Genomic DNA, 19,400 nt, shown 5'->3' with positions numbered 1-19,400 from the left:
CGGTTCTGGATCCCCCAGCCCAATCAGAGGGGACCGGGCCACAGTCCTGAGCCCCCAGCCCAATCAGAGGGGACCGGGCCACGGTCCTGAGCCCCCAGCCCAATCAGAGGGGACCGGGCCGCGGTTCTGGATCCCCCAGCCCAATCAGAGGGGACCGGGCCGTGGTTCTGGATCCCCCAGCCCAATCAGAGGGGACCGGGCCGTGGTTCTGGATCCCCAGCCCAATCAGAGGACCGGGCCGTGGTTCTGGATCCCCAGCCCAATCAGAGGGGACCGGGCCGTGGTTCTGGATCCCCCAGCCCAATCAGAGGGGACCGGGCCGTGGTTCTGGATCCCCCAGCCCAATCAGAGGGGACCGGGCCGTGGTTCTGGATCCCCCAGCCCAATCAGAGGGGACCGGGCCGTGGTTCTGGATCCCCCAGCCCAATCAGAGGGGACCGGGCCGTGGTTCTGTTGCCCTCCGGCCCTCCCCAGTTTACAGGAGAAGAACCGTTACGTGACGACAAAAGTCCAGGTTTGTGGCTGGTTTCAAGTGATGCAGCCGGGCGTCTCCCCCATGCCTGGCGGGTGTGAGCCCCACACTGGGCTCCCTGCCCGGCCCCTCTCCCGCCTGCCACAGCCTCCGCTCTGCGCCCTGGAGAAGCTGCAGGCTGGCGCTGGGGCTTGTGGGTAGATCAGTGGGGTGGCCGGCAGGGGGAGGGCTGGGGAATCCTGCCAGGCTGGCATCTCGCCCGGCCCTGGGTCACTAGCTGCTAGTCCGGTGCTGCTTTAGCACTGTATAAACGTCGTCCACTTTGCTGAGTCCCTCAAAGAAAGGCAGCAGGTCCAGGAGCTCCGTGTCGGCCATGTTATCAAACCACGACGCCACCGGCACCTGCGGAGAGACCCCCGGGAGGTTAGCCAGGCGCGGTGCCGACGCAGCACAGGGCAGAGCCAGCCCTCGCAGGGTCCCCGGGCAAACCCGCTGGAGCCTCAGCGAGCGGCTCCTGCCTCACGCAGCCATGAGTGGCAGCCTGCCCCATGGCACGCTGGGAGACAGGCGCCTCCAGCACTGCAAATCCCCATCCCTGTGCCCTTTCTGCGCCTGGCGGGGGGCATCCCGGCGAGCTGTGCCGGCCAGCCAGGCCACGGGGGGCGTTAACCTGGCATCCCGGCCAATCGGATCCTCGGCTGCCACCCAAAATCTGCCCTGCTGTGTCCACTGGAGACAGGAGTCGCCTTCGCTTCCTGTCCTAAACGGCCGCACGGTGCCTGCCAGCCCCACCCCAGAGGCAGCTGCAGCTCAGCCCGGGGGAGGGATCCCTCGACACAGTGTGCAGAGCCCGGATTCGCCAGGACGTCAGGCCAGCCCCAAGGGAGGCGCCCCCGAGCGAGTGCCCCCCTGACTCAGCAGCTCTAAGGGGAAAGGAAAGGCCCGGTGGGACGGTGCCAATACCCCAGGACAGACGGCAGCGTGCTGGGAGCAAGCCAGCCGCCAGCTCTGAGAAAGCAGCATCTGCCAGAACCTCCCTGTGAGGGGGGTAGGAGGGGTGGGGGAGGCAGCCCGGGGACTCTCTGAGCCTTCAAGAGCTCTCCAGTCACCCTGCCCTTCCCCTCTGGGACCACCGGGGTGCAGCCTGATTCTCTCCACTGCCCACTGGGGCCACCTGGCATTTCATGTCAGCAACCGGACTCGAACACTGTTCCGAAAGCCCAGGCCCCTGCGCTAAGGGAGACTCCCCATTTGCTGCAAGCAGTACAGGGCATATGACACACAGCTGAGCAGAGCCAGTTTAATTCAGTAGGGGGCTGCTGCTCCCCCCCAGACACACAGCTCGGCCAATGCCCCTCTCTCCTGACCCCCAGCCTGGGACAGCGTGAACCGAGTTACCCCAATAACCCGTCCCTCTGGTGAGTATGAATCAGTCGCGTCACTGGGCTGAGACACCCCCCTGAACTCATCGTGTCTGAACCAGGCCCCCGGACGTGAGAGTACTGAACCCACTGAACCACTGCAGCTGCCCCCCCGCCACCACCGCCCCCGCCGCTCCCTACCGCGTTGTCGGGGTGGAAGATGTAGGAGGCCGGGGAGTTGTCCACGATGATGATGCGGCTCAGGTCCCGGCCCAGGCGGCTCAGGTCCTTCACGTAGTTGCCGCGGTGGAAGACGCAGGACTCGCGGAAGAGGCGGGCGCGGAAAGCTCCCCATTTGTCCAGCAGGTCGGCCACAGGATCCGCGTACTGGGGGCCGGGGGACACGCTCAGGCTCAGCCAAAGGGGAGCAGGGGAGGGGCCGAGCCCCGGGCCCTTTGGCTGCTGGCCGAGGGCACTTGGGGGTCCCCTCCCCGGGGGACACATCCCAGCACATGAGAGCACGGGGTGGCCTCAGGCAGCAGCCACCCCAAAGCCACTGCACAGGCTCCTAGGCACCCCCCATCCCCGAAGCATTGTGGGGGCACCGCGGAGGAGGGGGCGCAATGAATGGCTGAACTGGAGGGACAGCTTGGCCTAGTGATCGGGGCCAGGTCCTATCCTGGCTCTGGGAGGGGCGCGAGGGCTAGTGGTTGGAGCAGGCGGGGCCGGGAGCCAGGACTGTGGTTGGAGCAGGCGGGGCCGGGAGCCAGGACTCCTGGCTCTGATCCTGGCTCTGGGAGGGGCGCGAGGGCTAGTGGTTGGAGCAGGCGGGGCCGGGAGCCAGGACTCCTGGCTCTGATCCTGGCTCTGGGAGGGGCGCGAGGGCTAGTGGTTGGAGCAGGCCAGGCCGGAGGCCAGGACTCCCGGGTCCTAGCCTGGCTCCGGGAGGGGCGTGGGGGCTAGTGGTTGGAGCAGGGGGCTGGGAGCCAGGACTCCTGGCTCTGATCCTGGCTCTGGGAGGGGCGCGAGGGCTAGTGGTTGGAGCAGGGGGGCCGGGAGCCAGGACTCCTGGCTCTGATCCTGGCTCTGGGAGGGGCGCGAGGGCTAGTGGTTGGAGCAGGCGGGGCCGGAGGCCAGGACTCCCGGGTCCTAGCCTGGCTCTGGGAGTCCCGTCTCTGGTGCAGTAGCTGGGGGAGGGCGCGACGCTGAGTGCGTGGAGCAGGGCTGGTGCCCGCAGGCTGCCCGGCGTCGGGCGCTCACCTTGGCCAGGCTGGCGGTGAAGAGCACACACTCGAAGAGCTCGCCCATGCGCCGCAGGAACTCGTCCACATACGGGCGCTTCAGCACGTACACCTGGGGGAGGGGCAGCGTGAGCCGGCGGCCGCGGGGCTGGGGACGGGCAGCGCCCAGCGAGATGGGGCCCCTGGCACTGAGCCCCCGCAGAGCCACCCACTGACCCAGGGGGAACCCGGCACCCCCCCAGCCCTGCCTGTGCCTGAGCTGGGGGAGAACCCGGGGCAGGCTTGGGGGGCGGAGGGGAAGGTGCCAGGCCTGCCGTGCCCTGAGCCCCTTTGCAGCTCCCCAGGCGGCGTCTCTCCGGCGTCTCCACCCGAAGCTGCCGGCCGGCTCCGGCGCCAAGTAATCGAGAACAGGCCGACTGCGCAGACCACAGCCTATCCTGGATTACTTGAACCCGGCGCCGGCCTCCGTGCGGGGCAGGGACCTGCCTGCTGAACGGCACCCGACGGTGGGAAAGTCAGCCCGGGGCTCCCCCCGCAGGAAGCCTTTGGCTGCCAGCCCCCCGCCGCCCCCAGGAAGGGGGGAAGGTGGAGTGAGTGGGGGGGGACTGCTGCCCCAAAGAGCCAGGCAGCACCACGTCTCAGTCCCCAGGTCGCTGCCCCCCCCCCGCCGCCCCCAGGAAGGGGGGAAGGTGGAGTGAGTGGGGGGGGAACTGCTGCCCCAAAGAGCCAGGCAGCACCACGTCTCAGTCCCCAGGTCGCTGCCCCCCCCCCGCCCCGCAGGCTCTTGGAACCAGCAGGGCTCCCCGGTGCCTGCCCAGGGGCCTGGGGTCCCCCCTCCTCGGCTGGGCACCTCCAGGGCTGGGGGAGGGGGAGGGCGCTGGCTCCGATGCCAAGGGGCCCAGCAGCCAGGCCTCCCCAGCAGGGGCTGAGCCCCCCCTCACCTGGTGCATGATGCCGTCAATCTCGACAGGAATGATGAAGTCGGCGTTGTTCACGGGCTGCGGAGGGCACAGGAGTCAGTGTGGGACCCCCCCCTCCTCGGCCCCCATGGGTCTCCTGACCCCTTCCCATCACCTGGGGATCCCCCCACCCACGCCCTCATCCCCCACGCCTGTGGTCACACCCTCCCCTTCCCCCTGGGATTCCCCTGGCCACACCCTCCCCTGGTTCCCATGGCAATGCCCACCCCTTCCCCCTGGGATTCCCCTGGCCACACCCTCCCCTGGTTCCCATGGCAATGCCCACCCCTTCCCCCTGGGATTCCCCTGGCCACACCCTCCCCTGGTTCCCATGGCTACACCCTCCCCTTCCCCCTGGGATTCCCTGGCCACACCCTCCTGGTTCCCATGGCAATGCCCACCCTTCCCCTGGGATTCCCTGGCCACACCTCCCTGGTTCCCATGGCTACACCTCCCCTTCCCTGGTTCCCATGGCAAGCCCCACCCCGTCCCCCTGGGATTCCCCTGGCCACACCCTCCCCTGGTTCCCATGGCTACACCCTCCCCTTCCCCCTGGGATTCCCCTGGCCACGCCCTCCCCTGGTTCCCATGGCAATGCCCACCCCTTCCCCCTGGGATTCCCCTGACTACACCCTCCCCTGGTTCCCATGGCTACACCCTCCCCTTCCCCCTGGGATTCCCCTGGCCACACCCTCCCCTGGTTCCTATGGCAATGCCCACCCTTCCCCTGGGATTCCCTGGCCACACCCTCCCTGGTTCCCATGGCTACACCTCCCTTCCCCTGGGATTCCCTGGCCACGCCCTCCCCTGGTTCCCATGGCAATGTCCACCCCTTCCCCCTGGGATTCCCCTGGCCATGCCCTCCCCTGGTTCCCATGGCAATGCCCACCCCTTCCCCCTGGGATTCCCCTGGCCACACCCTCCCCTGGTTCCCATGGCTACACCCTCCCCTTCCCCCTGGGATTCCCCTGGCCACGCCCTCCCCTGGTTCCCATGGCAATGCCCACCCCTTCCCCCTGGGATTCCCCTGGCCACACCCTCCCCATCTCCCTGGGATTCCCCTGGCCACACCCTCCCCTGGTTCCCATGGCTTCACCCTCCCCTTCCCCCTGGGATTCCCCTGGCCACACCCTCCCCTGGTTCCCATGGCAATGCCCTCCCGGCCATGCCAGCAGATGCCCCAGCCCCCTTGGAGGATCAAGGTTGGGTGAATGCAAAGCTCCCTCCCCAGCCTCAGAAGGGTGGAGCTTGGCCTAGGAGGCTCCTCCCCTTCCCACGGGGGCACCCCCGAGACAGGGAGCCGGGCTCGGGGCAGATGGGGCAGGGCAGCCCTGCACGGGAGCAGTGCATGCTGGGACACGGTGCTGCCCTGCCCCCACACTGGGCACTACTGCGCCCGACTCAGGACCTGGGGCAGGACTTTGGGGGCACTGGGGCAAAGCGAGTGAATGTGCAGGGGAGAGACAGACCCCAAGAAAGGAGACGGGGGATGGGGCGGGGTGGTGGGGAGAACAGTAGGGGGTGGAGCAGAGGGGACAGACCAGGCAGGGAGGGAGGATGGGGGCACAGGGGCAGGCCGGGGGCAGGGAGGCCGGGGGGGGGCCCAGGGGCAGGCCGGGGGGAGGGAGGCCGGGGCACCCCCAGGCAGGGGCTCACCTTGAAGGAGCTGTGCACCAGCGTCTCGTCCAGGTCGATGACCACACACAGCTTGCTGGCATCCTGGGGTTTGATCTCGGGCAGGAGGTACCTGACAGCGGCCTGGGGGGGGGCGATGGGGGGGGGCGTTGGAGTATCCGGCTGGCAGTGGGCACCGTGGGCCAGGAGGCAGGTGAGCCCGGGGCCCCACACCACACCCTGGCCAGAGGAGCAGGCCTGCCCAGCCCAGCTCCGCTCAGCCCATCCCCCAATCCCTCACTTCCTGTCCTAAACTTCCCAGCAGCAGGGACCCGTCAGGCTTGGGAACGGGTGGGGGGAGCCCCTTTGCTTGGGGCAGTTCAACGTGGGCCCGGGCACACGCCGTAGGGAACGTGCTGCCCCAGCCCCGCTGCCCTCGGCCCTTTCTGAGCAGCAGGCTGGTGTTGCTGTGCGCGGCTCCCCAGCTGCAGCGCTGCTCCCCAGAGTTGGCTGCATTGGGGGCTCATCAGCAATGCCAATCACTGACTGCTGCCTAGTGTGACTGGCCCACCAGGCGCACACCAGCCCTGGGTCCCAGGGGCAGCCCCGTGCAGCCCCCTGAGCCGCCCCGGGCTGGGAAGAACTGGCTCAGCTCGGGGCTGCGCTGGCGCTGCTGGGCACCAGGGGGCACTGGCAGCCCCGGGCGCAGGAGCCGATAATCCACTCAAACCTGCCCGGGGAGCAGGGAAAGGCGGCAGCCGTGGTCAGGGCTGATCGGCCTAGAGCAAAGCCGGGGATTACGCGGGCCACGTCAGGGGGCTGCCCATCCTGCCCGGCTCTGGGCATCGCGGGCCGGCCCAGCGCGCCCTGGGGACAAGGAGAACGGCCCTCGGGACTGCGGGGGCCACTAGGGCTGCCGGGAAATCCTGGCCCTGTCTGCCCGGCCCCAGCGGGCTTCGCACAGCGCCTGCCCATGGCCGAGAGACTGCTCCCCCAGCAGGGGGCGCTCTCCCCTCCCGGGGGCACTAGGGGGCGCTGTGCTGCAGGGAGCAGGGGGGTCAGCAGGGGGCGCTCTCCCCTCCCAGTCAGTGCTGGTCCCAGCATGGCACTAGGGGGCGCGATGCTGCACAGAGTGTGTGGGGTTACTAGGGGCGCGGTGCTGCACAGAGCAGGGGTCAGCAGGGGGCTCTCCTCCCGGGAGCACTGGGGCGCTGTGCTGCAGGGAGCCGGGGGGTCAGCAGGGGGCGCTCTCGCCTCCCAGTCAGTGCTGGTCCCAGCCTGGCACTAGGGGGCGCGGTGCTGCACGGAGCGGGGGTCAGCAGGGGCGCTCTCCCCTCCTGGGGGGCACTAGGGGGCGCTGTGCTGCACAGAGCAGGGGGGGGTCAGCAGGGGGCGCTCTCCCCTCCCGGGGAGCACTGGGGGGCGCTGTGCTGCAGGGAGCATCCCAGTCAGTGCTGGTCCCAGCATGGCACTAGGGGGCGCGATGCTGCACAGAGTGGGGGGGGGGGTTACCATTGTCCAGCCGAGGTGTCACACTCCCGTCCCGTGGCGTTAAAACCCCCCTGGCACTTTGCCCAGCCTCGGGGCACCAACCCCAGGGCCCAGCCTCAGTTTCCCCCCAGGTGACTTGATTCTGTCCCCCTCGTTTGGCCGGGACACAGGGTCACTGCTCACTCCCTGCTCTGGCCCGGCCCAGCGCGGCTGGACCCCGGCATCTGGGGGCCCCAGGGGGAGGATCAGCCTGTGACCTATGGGGGGCAGGCAGGAAACGCAATAACCCGACTGCCTGGGTCCCACTCGGCGGCGTCCCCCACGGTCCCAGCACTGGCTTCTGCCTCTGCCACGCGCCGTGCCACCATCGGGACTTGCCCCTGCCCCAGCTGATGGAGGGCATGACCCCGGCCCCCTCCCAAAGCTTCGCCTGGGCACGTACTATCCATGGGAAGGGGGGGCCCCAAAGCAGATTCCAGAGCCCTTGGGGATCCCTGTTTTTGTGGGGGGAGGGAGGGAGGGGAGCGATGGCCCCACAGGCTGGGGGGGAGGGGGCGCTGCCAGAGGGAACAGCTCCAACCAAGGAGATGCTTGTGGGAGCCTGGCGCCCCCCCAGCCCCAATCATCCTGGGTCAGCGGGCAGGCCTGGCACAGGGTCCTGGAGAGGCCGGGACGAGGATGGGGGGGCAGGAGGGGCAGCCTCCAGCTCTGGGGCTGCTGGGTTGCCCGGGGGGGCGATCCTGGGGGGCCTGGCATGGCCGGGCGGGCAGAGGGGCGGGCGCGGGGCCAGGCCGGCCTGCGGGGCTCAGCCCAGGGAAGCAGGATTCCTGTGCACGGGGCCGCGGGCGGGGCGGGTGAGGGGGATGCCCAGGGAAGCAGGGTTCCCGTGAGGGGGGCCGGCGGGCGGGGGGCTGCCCAGGGAAGCAGGATTCCCGTGAGGGGGGCCGGCAGGCGGGGGGCTGCCCAGGGAAGCAGGGTTCCCGTGAGGGGGGCCGGCGGGTGAGGGGGCCGGCGGGCGGGGAGCTGCCCCGGGAGGCAGCCCCGTACCTTGGGCACGGCGCCGTTCTCCTCCACCAGCAGCGGCGCGTTGTTGTTGACCGGGACGGCGTCCGAGGCATCATGGCAGAGGCAGCAGAAGAGGGACTGGAAGATGCTGCGGTTCCGGGGCTTCTTGGAGGGCGATGGGCTGTGAGCACCTGCGGGGCACAGGCGGGGAAGGGGTTAATCCACACGGCGTCCCCTGCCCCCCCGCACTCCCGGGCAGGGGCAGGGGCAGCGTCTCCAAAGCGAGCCGGGGGGACGGGCGCAGCCACGGGGGCGACAGGCTCCGGCCGGGGGAGCTGCCCAGACGGGGCACAGGGCGGGGACCCTGCAGGCAGCTGCACCGGCCCCTTCCCCTGGCAGAGCCAGGCCAAGGCAAGGTGCCCCCCCCCACTCGCTGTTCTGCAGAGGTCAATGGGGGGGGGCTTTATTGAGGGGGGGACTGAGCCAGGGGCTGGGCAAGGTTCTCCCATAGGGAACCTCATCTCTGCACTGCTACCCCCGGCCTGGGCTCCCACCAGCTCTGCCGGTGCCCCTCACTCCCGACCCGCAGCCCCTGCCAGCCCATCCCTGCCCCCCGCAGCTCTGCCGGTGCCCCTCACTCCCGACCCGCAGCCCCTGCCAGCTCATCCCTGCCCCCCGCAGCTGTGCCGGTGCCCCTCACTCCCGACCCGCAGCCCCTGCTAGCCCAGCCCTGGGCTCCCCCAGCTCTGCCGGTGCCCCTCACTCCCGACCCGCAGCCCCTACCAGCCCAGCCCTGCCCCCCGCAGCTCTGCCGGTGCCCCTCACTCCCGACCCGCAGCCCCTGCCAGCTCATTCCTGCCCCCCGCAGCTCTGCAGGTGCCCTTCACTCCCGACCCGCAGCCCCTGCCAGCTCATCCCTGCCCCCCGCAGCTGTGCCAGTGCCCCTCACTCCTGACCCGCAGCCCCTGCCAGCCCATCCCTGCCCCCTGCAGCTCTGCCGGTGCCCCTCACTCCCGACCCGCAGCCCCTGCTATCCCCGCCCTGGGCTCCCCCAGCTCTCCCAGGGCCCCTCACTCCCGACCCACAGCTCCCCCATTGCTAATATCAACTTCAACTCCTCCAATGTCCCCTTCACCGCCCGTCCCCAATCACACACACACAGTTCGCTCCCCAGGCCTCACACCCCTGTGCGGCGCCCGGCACCACGTCTCTCTCTCCAGGTCGGGATTAACCTGCTCTCCTGCATAATCCACTTGAGGCGACCACTCCACACGCTTAATCCGGCCCGAGATAACGAGATTCCTCCTGCTCCGTCTGCCGGACTCCGGACGCCCGGCGCGCCCAGCAGGGGAGAACGCCAGGGCCCCGGCCCCTCGGCACAGGCTCCTCCGAGCCCCACAGCTGCCTGACTTGATACTAAAGCGGTGCCTGGGGCCCAGGGTGAGGGAGGAGGCGAGGGTCCATGCGGGGGGGCACGAGGTCTTTCTCCTCCTGATCTTCGCACTTGGGGGAGAAATCCAGGGTCTAAGCCAGCCAACTAGAGATAGCCAGAGACTGCCCAGCTGTGCCGGTTCCCCTCACTCCCGACCCGCAGCCCCTGCTATCCCAGCCCTGCCCGTCCAGCTGTGGTGCCCCTCACTCCCAACCCGCAGCCCCCTGCTATCCCTGCCCTGCCCGTCCAGCTCTGCCGGTGTCCCTCATTCCCAAACCGCAGCCCCCTGCAAGCCCAGCCCTGCCCATCCAGCTCTGCCGGTGCCCCTCACTCCCGACCCGCAGCCCCTGCTATCCCTGCCCTGCCCGTCCAGCTCTGCCGGTGCCCCTCACTCCTGACCCGCAGCCCCCTGCTAGCCCCACCAAATCCGACCCCTGCAAGACTCAAAGCTGGGCCATTGGGATGAACGGCTGCCCCAATCCTCGGTGCCAGAACACCTCCTCCCCCCACTCCTCCCCCATGCTGTGAGTGGAGCAGCTCGGGCCACGCTGGGTACAGGGGGCTGCTGGCACCTGCCCTCTGCCACCTTCCCCTGCCCTGCAGCGAGCTGGGAATGATGGGCCAGTGACCCTGCCGGTCTCACCCCCAGGCACATTAACCCCTTTGGCGCCTGCGTGGAGAGATCAGGCCCTGCCGACCCCACGCAGGGTCCCAGCCCCTGGGCACCTCGGGCAGCGAGGACAAGGTGCCCGGCCCCTGGGCAGAGACAGCCAGGCCTGAAACCCGGCCATGGGCCCCATCCCGGGGCTCAGACCCACCCGGGGCGCACTCAGGGCCCGGCTGCTCCTCACACGTGGGCTGGGGTGGGGGGGTCGCTTGTCCTGCCAGCAGAGCCCCATAGAACAGGGCTCAATCCCACCCGCACCTGCTCCCCACCTCCCCACTGCAGACGTTCCCCTGAGATCCCAGCTGGCCCCTCCCTCCCGCAGCTGAAGGGACCATGTGGCCAGGACACAGCGGGTGGGGAGGGGGAGATGAGGCCAAGGACACCCCCCCACCCCTGCCAGCCGCGCTGTGCTACAGGCCCGTGGCTAAATCTGTATCCCCGGGAGCTGCCACAGCCGCTCACCCTGGCATCTCCCTCCCCTCCGTGCCAGCCCAGCCCGGGCCCCTCCCCTCGCCCGGAGTCTCTGGCGCAGCTGTGGGCTGGCACGTGCCCCTGCCCACGATTCACCCAGCGTCCAATTTCTCGCCCTGCTCGGGCGTTGGCACGAGGGCCTGGCCGGGCGTGACAAGTGCCAGCCAGGGATCCAACCCAGCCTCCCACCCCCTCCGGAGATGCCAGCCACCTCTGGGGGTGGGGTCATTGCACCGGGGCGATGGGGACAGGATGTCGGTGGGTGACACCCCCACAGTCCCGGCCTCCCCAGGACTCTGCCCCACTCAGGTCCGAGAACAGCTCCTGGCACCCGCCCAGCCCCCGTTTCCTGCCAGCGGGCGGCAGGGGCCATGCATGGGACGGGAGGGGGGGCAGGCCTGGCGCAGGAACCGCCCCGGGCGAGTGCTGACGCAGGCTGGCGGGATTGTGTGTCCGAATGCACAAATATTTAGAGAGAGGCCGGCAGGAATGCAGCCGCCGCGGGCCAGAGCCGCTGGCCACCCACAAACTCAGCCCTGCAGCGCGCGCTCGGAGACTGGGTGTGTACACGACACGGCCCCTGCAGGGGCAGGTTTTTGCACCCACCCACCCACACACGCGCACCCACACACACGCGTGGACACATGCCCAGGTGGACATGTACACACAGATCGGGGGCCTTCCAGGCTAGGATTTGCTGGCAGCGTTTCCCCGTCAAACCAGCCCAGGCTGCCCTGGGATCTGTGACGACACCTCACGCCGGGCACCATCCGGGCTCCAACCCGGGACGCGCCAGCCTCTGCCAGTCTCACCACTGGAGGGGGCCGCTGAGCTGCCCCGGGCCAGGCCAGGCGACATCGGCTCGGCCAACCCCCACCCTATCCCTGCAAAACGCCGAAATACAGAAAACTGGAAAATTAACAACCCCCCCAGCCAGTGTGCCCAGCCCACAGGAGACCCTACAATAACAAACCAGCCCAAGCTGTACAGCCCCCCCCCCCCCCCCGCAGCCCCATAACACAGCAGGGCTGGCGAGCGACCAGACCCATGGGCTGGCGCCTCCCCCTCCCCCACCCCTGCCCCTGCCCTGCGGGACCCTGCGCTGGCCTCACCCCTCACCAGAGACGCTGAGCCTGGGACAGATGGGGGGGCTGGTTAGTGCTGGCTGCCCTCAGGGGCGGGCGTGTTCGTGGGGTACTGAGCACCCCCCCTGGAGCCAGAGCATGGCAGGGCGAGGGGGGGGCCTCCTGGCACGGAGTCAGGCATTACAGCGTGGGCAGCAGGGGGTGGGGGTACAGCTGTGCCTGGGGCAGCCCCTCGTCTCCCTCGGGGGGCGGATGGGAACAAAGACCATTTCGTCCATGGGCTTGGCTGGCACTGGCCAGGGACCAGACTTCGCGAGCGGGGGAGTGGAGGGGGTTGGCAGGAAACGCTGCCCAGGAGCCTGTGATTGTCCAGGAACCGTGGGCGGTGCCCGGGGGCAGCACGTCTGCCAGGGGCGGGGCAGGCTGGAGTCCCGGCTGGAATGGGGAAGTGGCAAATTATTAACCAGCAGCTGGATCCACCAGCCCCGGCCCGGTCCCTTCGCCTCCAGCAGGGCCACCGGGCGCTGTCTGGACAATGGCCGACAGGGATGCCCGTCGCCCGGCCCACAAATGCAGCCACCTCTGGGGAGGGACGCGACGGCTGCTTAACAGCCGCGCAGCACAGGAAGCCAAGGAGAGGATCCAGCAGCGGGGATGGAGAGGGGCAGAACGGGGCCAGATCCACAGATCTCAGTGGCAAGGCAGCATCTGCCAGAGCATAACCCGCCCCCCTGCCTAGGAGGGGAGTTTCCCCCCTCCCAGCCCAGAGAGGAGAGCGCCCCATTCCCTGCAGCACAGCGCCCCCTAGCGCTGCACTGGGGCCAGCCCAGCCCCCGAGGGGAGAGCGCCCCGCATGGAGCCCCCCCCCAGAGCCCCCCACGACACAGCCAGGGGTCGAGCTGCAGGCTACCAGCGTGAGTAGCTGAGTCCGCGTCCCCCTCGCGGTTGTGTGCGTGTGCCCCCTGGCAGCAGGGCGGGGGGGTCAGGGCCCCCCCCGGCTGTCTCTGCCCACGTGCCCCCCGCTGCCAACGGGCACAAGCAGCTTCGCCCTGACACGGCAGCCAGGTGCCCCCCGGGCTGGGCTCCACTGGCCATGGGAACCGGCCACTCCAAAGGGGCTGCTCTAACCCCCCCCCCCATCGAACCCCAGCGCAGGGAGAGCCCGGACCTCCCCCCCGCCACACCACCTCCCTCGCAGTTGCCATGACAACAGCTTTGTTTTGGTTTTCTGCTGCTTTCGACCTTTGATCCCAAGGACAAGAGCCCCCCACCCCCCACCCCAGCAGGGCCAGGAACCCTGGGAGTCAGGAGTGAGGGGCTGGGATAACAGCTCTGCCGGGGCCCCTCACTCTCCCCCTCCCCCCCAGCTCTGCTGGTGCCCCTCACTCCTGACCCGCAGCCCCTGCTAGCCCGGCCCTGGGCCCCCCACAGCTCTGCCGGTGCCCCTCACTCCCGACCCGCAGCCCCTGCTAGCCCAGCTCTGGGCTCCCCCCAGCTCTGCTGATGCCCCTCACTCCCGACCCGCAGCCCCTGCTAGCCCGGCCCTGGGCCCCCCACAGCTCTGCCGGTGCCCCTCACTCCCGACCCGCAGCCCCTGCTAGCCCAGCCCTGGGCTCCCCCCAGCTCTGCCAGTGCCCCTCACTCCTGACCCGCAGCCCCTGCTAGCCCAGCCCTGGGCTCCCCCCAGCTCTGCCGGTGCCCCTCACTCCTGACCCGCAGCCCCTGCTAGCCCGGCCCCATCGGCCGTGCCCGGCTCAGGGGAGGCCGAGCCCCTGGTTTTGCCACCAAGCTGCTGCTGCCGGCTGGACACAGATCGTCCCCCGACGAGGGGCTGGGGTGGGTCTCTGCTGGCTTTACCCCACGGGGAGCTGGGCCCAGCTGACAGGTCTGGGCTAAGGTGCACTCAACCAGGGACACTGGGGAGAACCATGGCCAGGACGCCAGGTTCTCTGTACCCCCCAGCAACAACCAGGGCAGGGAGCCGAGTTCAGCGTCTCCCTCGAAGGACCGGCCCCTGCCATGCACCCTGCCCCGGCCCTGTCCTGCCCCAGGGCTCTGCCCACAAAGCTCCCTTCTGCCCCCTCCATCCCCATTCACTCCCCAGCCTGAGCTCTTGTGTGGCCTCGCTCGGGGGCTGTGAAGCAGCTGCCGCATCCGCCCTTCCCCAGAGGTGGCTGCATTTCCAGGGCGGGCGGCGCTGCTCTTGTGCCTCAGGCCCGGAGCCAGGGCCGGGGCGTGGGGCCAGGGCAGGGCGCCGGCAGCCACTGTTAACGCGGGAGGTCAGGGAGAGGCCAGGGCAGGAGGGGGAAGGAAGGGACAGGCCAGCAGGCCGGTTGCACTGGCCCCTTTCTGACCCTCGGGCCTGGCTCAGCTCCAGCTCCCTTCAGAAGTGCCAGGGACCTGCCGGGGCACAGCTCACTCGGCCCTGGCAGGCGGTACAGGCTGGTGCCAGCTCTGTGCCCAGCCTAGTGACAATGGCTTCTGCCCTCCCCCCGATCTCCAGCCTCTCCTCTGCACTCGCCCTCCTCCGGCTTCCACGCCCTCCACCGCCCCGTTTGCCGGGGGTTCACCCTTCTTGTGCCCAGAGATCCCTCCCAGCCTGTGCCCACCCTGAGCCCCAGCTCCGGGGCCTCTCTGCTGCTGAGCCAAAAGCTGAAGTGTAACCCCCCCACACCCGCTGCCTCCAGCCCAGTCAGACCCCACAAGCGCCAGTGACGCCCCCCTGTGCTCGGCTTCCCCAGGGGCAGCTGCTGCCAAAGGTGTGCCCCTGACCCCTCCCCCCGGCGAGCAGATAACACAGCAGAACTGCTTCAGGGGTTCCCTGCAGCGAGTCTGGGGAGCAGGGACCAGCTCCTCCGGCTGCCACCTCTGTCCTGGCAGAAACTGCGAGCGCCTTGGAAGTTCTATACAAGTTTCCCCTGTTCTTGAGCTGCAGCATGTGCCCGAGGCTGCAGACAGATGGTGGCCCGGGGAGGAGAGTGAACATTCATCCCAGTGTTCATGACTCTGAACCCTACTGATGACAAAGGTCAGCTCAACCTCTGATGGGTTGAAGCAGCAAGTCCAGCCAATTGGGCATTGTGGGCGGAGCCCCCAAAACGCCTCCCCCCAGTTTGTTAGTTAATTCATTGCGGACAGCCACCCACCGCCAGTGGTGCGGCAGGAACGCTGATGGGCAGGAAACTGCCCAATCAGAATGAGCACTGAGTGTTTCCAGGATAGTCATTGGCCAGAGGGTTACAGGCACGCCCCCCTGTGCAGCAGCATGATCCGGCGTGGGCAGAGCCCAAGAAAGGGGCCGTGGGAAAGTGTGTGACTTGGTGGGTGGATGGACAGAGGCAGGAACATTCGGGAGGTGCCGGGGGGCCCTGTTCAAGGACAGGGAACAGGAGGGGGGTGAAATGGACCGAGGTGAAGAAGGCCCCTGAGAGCGAGATCTTGAGGGTGCGGAGCTGCCCCCCCCCAGGGAAGGGGCAGAAAACCCCCATGGGCGGGCGGGACACCGACCGACCAGCGCCCCAGAAACTGGAGAATCCTGGGGGCAGGGAACAGGCCACTTCCCAGGACACTGCGAGTGTAACAAGCTCCAGCAGCGTTTCAGCCTGGATTAAACCTGCCAGGCGAACAGCCGGGGGCTCCCACCAGCCAGGCGGTCGGTCAGCACGGCCGAGAGCCCCCACAACACGCCCAGCTGCCCAGGCAGGCGGCTAGCAGCAGCCCCTCAGGAGAGCCCCAGTTGTTCCCCACTGATCTCAGCACACGGGGCACGTTCAGACTGGGATTTCCTTGCCCAGTGGCCCAGGGCCTGCCGGCTCCCAGACAAACAGCCCAGAGCTCTTAGCAGCACCAAAGCTTAACGCCGAAGGACAAGGAGGCTGCAGCCAGCCAGGGTTGTGCACCCCCGACACGCAGAAGGAGGCGCAGACTCAGCCCCCGCCTTGGAAAGCTCAGCTCCCTGCCGCCAGACCTGAAGGAGACTCCCCAGGGGTGCCTAGCAGTACAGGTGTATGACACACAAGTCACCAGCTCTGACTCCAGCCAGCGGGGGGCAGCCCTGACACACACCAAGCCGCATGTTTAGCTAAAACATCGCACAGGTATCTGGATTATCGGCTCTGGGATTTACACCAAGGGGGAGAAGTTTGTCCGTGTTCATTCCCATCCCCCTCCCTCCGCCACGGCAGAGGCTGCCAGTTGTAGGAGTTTCACCGGCATTTCCCCATTAACAGGCCTGGAAAATGACCCCTCTGTTTGCCCACAGAATAGAGCCAGGAGCAGCTAGGCAAGCGTCCCTCTTCCCTGCCCCCACCCCATGCTTCTCCTCTGCTCTGGGGAGACCACCCCCCACCCCCCAGTCTCTATGGTGCATTCAGTCCCTGACCGCTCTGCCATTGTCCTGCTGCTTGTGGTGAGATGACGCCGGCCCCGAGGAGCTGAACTGACAGCAATAAACCCAGCACCCAGCATGGTCAGGCACTGGGAGCTCCCGCGCCTCCTGGCTCTGTCAGTGTCCCTCATCCCCGACCCGCAGCCCCCTGCTAGCCCAGCCCTGGGCTCCCCCCCAGCTCTGCCAGTGCCCCTCAATCCCGACCCGCAGCCCCTGCTAGCCCAGCCCTGGGCTCCCCCCCAGCTCTGCCAGGGCCCCTCACTCCCGACCCGCAGCCCCTGCCAGCCCTGCCCTGGGCTCTGCCTGTACAGAAACCAGTCAGTAGCGCTGAGCCCAGAAGCAGTTGTGCTGTGGACTCACCCTCTACTAGGGATCAGGCGAAGACCCAGCAAATTCATTTCACTTGTTCCCCCGGTAGGATCCGCCCCCCGACCCGCTCCCCAGGGCCGAGCGCTCAGGCATGGAGGTGTCCAGCTCCCCGGCTCTCATTGCGCTTCCTCCAGGCCCCTGCTCCCTCTGAAACCTCAGGCAAGTCCCTGCCTCTCTCCCTGCCTCCAGCCTGGCCCAGGCTGGGATTTCAGCCACCGCTTCGGCTGTTTGGGCTCTGTCCGTGTCGACGCCGGGGGCTGAGACCCGGCGCAGACCAGGCCTCGGCTTCCCTGGACGCGCAGTCGGGACGGCGTCAGGGCTGCAGGCCGGAGGGATCCGACACCGGCACCATCACCCTGACTGGGGGGCTACACACAAGTTTTATCCCCGGCAGGGGGTGGGGGGTGATCTCTATCCCCCCAGCAGGGGGCGCTGGGGCACAGTTGCTTTCTTCCCCCCTTGCATCTCAACCACGTTTTCATTGGCACCACAGGCCCCGGGGGCTGGAGGTTGCGGGGGGCTCAGACTGGGCCATGGGGCCGCTCAGAGGAGAGCAGAAAGCTCCCAACACCCCTCGCTCCCAGCGGGTCAGCGTGACTGACAGCTGTCAATCCCCCAGTGAGGGTAGGAGACCCCGTCCGACCAACAGCCCCTGCTGCTCCCTGCCCCCGGGCAGGACTGTGCATGGCTGAGGGAGGTGGCACGGCCTAGCAGCCCAGGACCCAGCGGGACCCAGGTTCAATCCCTGCTCTGCCAGGTGTCCCTCTCCGCTCTGCCTCGATTCCCCCTCCGGGCAGCGGGAGTGAAAACACCCTGTGATGTGACAGCCCCCGCCCGCCCCGGGGAGCGCTTCACTGGCGCTGGACAAAACGCCCTACGGCCGGGCTGGGTCCGCTTCCCAGGCCCCCACCCCCCCTCTGTTCCCTGGGGCAGCGGGATGTGCATTTCCCCTGGGGATGGGGGTCACTGGGTTGGACCCACTCCCCTTAGGATACAGGCAATAAGACCCCCACCCCCCCACCCCCAGTCCCAACATCCTCCAGTCCAGAGCCCAGCCTCAGAGCAACACCCATTCACCAGGCCCCGCTGGAGACAGATCCTCCGAACCTGAAACTGCCCCAGCACCTCAGGCCCTGCCCTCCCCCACCCAGGGCGAGCCCTTCCCCTAACAAGCTCCCAACCCATAGCGACCTACAGCCCGAGGGGCAGGTTCCGATCTGGGCTCCGCCGGGGCGAATCCAGACCAATCCCCCGGAGAACGGTTCCCCCAGCGTCCGTCCGGGGCAGTTGTTCCAGATTCACCCCAGCGGAGCCGAGATCAGAACCTGCCCCTTGACCTTTCTCTGCGAGCGTCCCCAGTCGGTGCCCGGCCGATGGTCTGGCCCATCGGGGTGCCAGGCTGGGGAGACGTCGGACGAGCACTTCCGCACTCCCGGCTGAGCCCGCGCCAGACTCATTGCCCCTAAGGGGACAGCGCCGACCCCACGCACCAGCCTCTCATGCCCTCCCCACTGCGGCTGGCCTGGCGCAGAGACCCCTAGAAGTGCCCAGGCAGCAGCGGAAGGGGGCTCCAGGGTCTCTGGCAGGTTGTACCAATGGCCCCTTCCCTCCGCCCCAACACCAGAGCTGGGATGCCAGGCGGGGGGTCAGGTTATTTCCACAGGGCTGCGTCAGTCCTTTCAAAAAACCCACCTCCCTCACTGGGCCCTGAGGAGCACCTGCGATCCTCCCCCTCCCCCTCCCCCCCCAGGGCATCAGCCAGCCCCACCGGGGCCAGAGACCCCCAAGTGTGGGTCGAAGACCTCCAGCGGGCAGGGATCCGTGCCCAGCCCTGTGCAACCCCCAGCCATGCACAGGCTGGGCAAACACCAGGGCAGGGGGCAGGCCCCTGGCTGCAGCCCCGCCCCCCCTCCCCCATGCCCTGACCCCAGCTGACATGGCCTGAGAAGCCTCCCTGGATCCAGGGGGCAGAAAAGCAACATTTGAAAATAAACCCGGCCGCTTGGGGCGCTTCAAAACCAACCCACCGGGGTGGGGGCGCAGTGGGGCAGAAACTCCTGCCCCCCCCCCAGCCCTAGGGTTGCAACCGCCCAGCCCTGGCCTCATGCCCCGCAAGAGCCAGAGCTTTGGGTCGCCCGCCCTGCCCCGCCCGGGGCGCGGTGGGGAATACCCGGGGCTCGCCAGGGCAGTGCAGACAGCGCCGAGCGCTGGGAGGGGGGGTACCGGGACAAGCCCCCAGGAGCAGGGACCGGTTTCTGTTTTGATTTTGGGCCCCCGACCCAGAGGCGATCAGAGGCCGCGGGGGTCGCTCTGCGGAGCATGCACAGCCCCCCCCCCCCTTAGTGCTTTGCACAAGGCCATTTACTGGGGGGGTTGGAGTTCAGTGCACGCGACGCCGGGGCGCAGTTACCTTTCTCCTGCAGAGGGGTGTTCACCTCTTCCTTGCTAACCTGGGTGATCATGGACTGACTGTCCATTAGCCCAGAAGTGTTGGCCGTGGGGGGGTCCCTCCTCCGCTGGCTCCTCCCGCCGCGCTCCGATCCTCCAGGAGTTACTTCGGGGGCGGATCGGGCGGCGGGGAGGGGGGGGGGAAATGGCCCCCCCAACAAAAGGAAAAAAGGGGGAGGGGAAAATGGGGGGGGAAGAAAAACAAAAAAGGGGGAGAGAGAAAGAGGCGCCCGCGGAGGAAACTTTGTTACAACATGGAGTTTCCTCTTCACAATTTCTGCTACAAACATGGAACCCGGACGCGGTTTCAAGGAACCCCTTAAAAGGGCGATGGTACGGGGCGCTGCCAAGGTGGGAAGGAGACCCCCCTTCCCCCCCACATTTCCCCGGTGAGTCAC

The 19,400-nt window shown here is 68.3% G+C and overlaps 1 protein-coding gene across 1 annotated transcript; it reads right to left on the bottom strand.

The window, feature by feature from the left end:
- Positions 1-263: 263 nt before the first annotated feature.
- On the bottom strand, positions 264-19,255 carry CTDSP1 (CTD small phosphatase 1). The gene is made up of 7 exons (XM_039493663.1): positions 18,965-19,255; positions 8,186-8,334; positions 5,690-5,791; positions 4,016-4,072; positions 3,094-3,186; positions 2,035-2,220; positions 264-874 (listed from the first exon to the last, which is right to left on the bottom strand). The coding sequence occupies exons 1-7, from the start codon at positions 19,029-19,031 to the stop codon at positions 746-748; spliced, it is 783 nt and encodes a 260-aa protein (XP_039349597.1). The 5' UTR covers positions 19,032-19,255; the 3' UTR covers positions 264-745.
- Between the last annotated feature and the right edge of the window lie 145 nt (positions 19,256-19,400).

The sequence above is a fragment of the Mauremys reevesii genome, linkage group 11, assembly GCF_016161935.1.
Source record: "Mauremys reevesii isolate NIE-2019 linkage group 11, ASM1616193v1, whole genome shotgun sequence".
Taxonomy (NCBI): Eukaryota; Metazoa; Chordata; order Testudines; family Geoemydidae; genus Mauremys; species Mauremys reevesii.
Note: the sequence above shows the minus strand (reverse complement) of the source record. Positions and strands in the feature narration are given on the sequence as shown.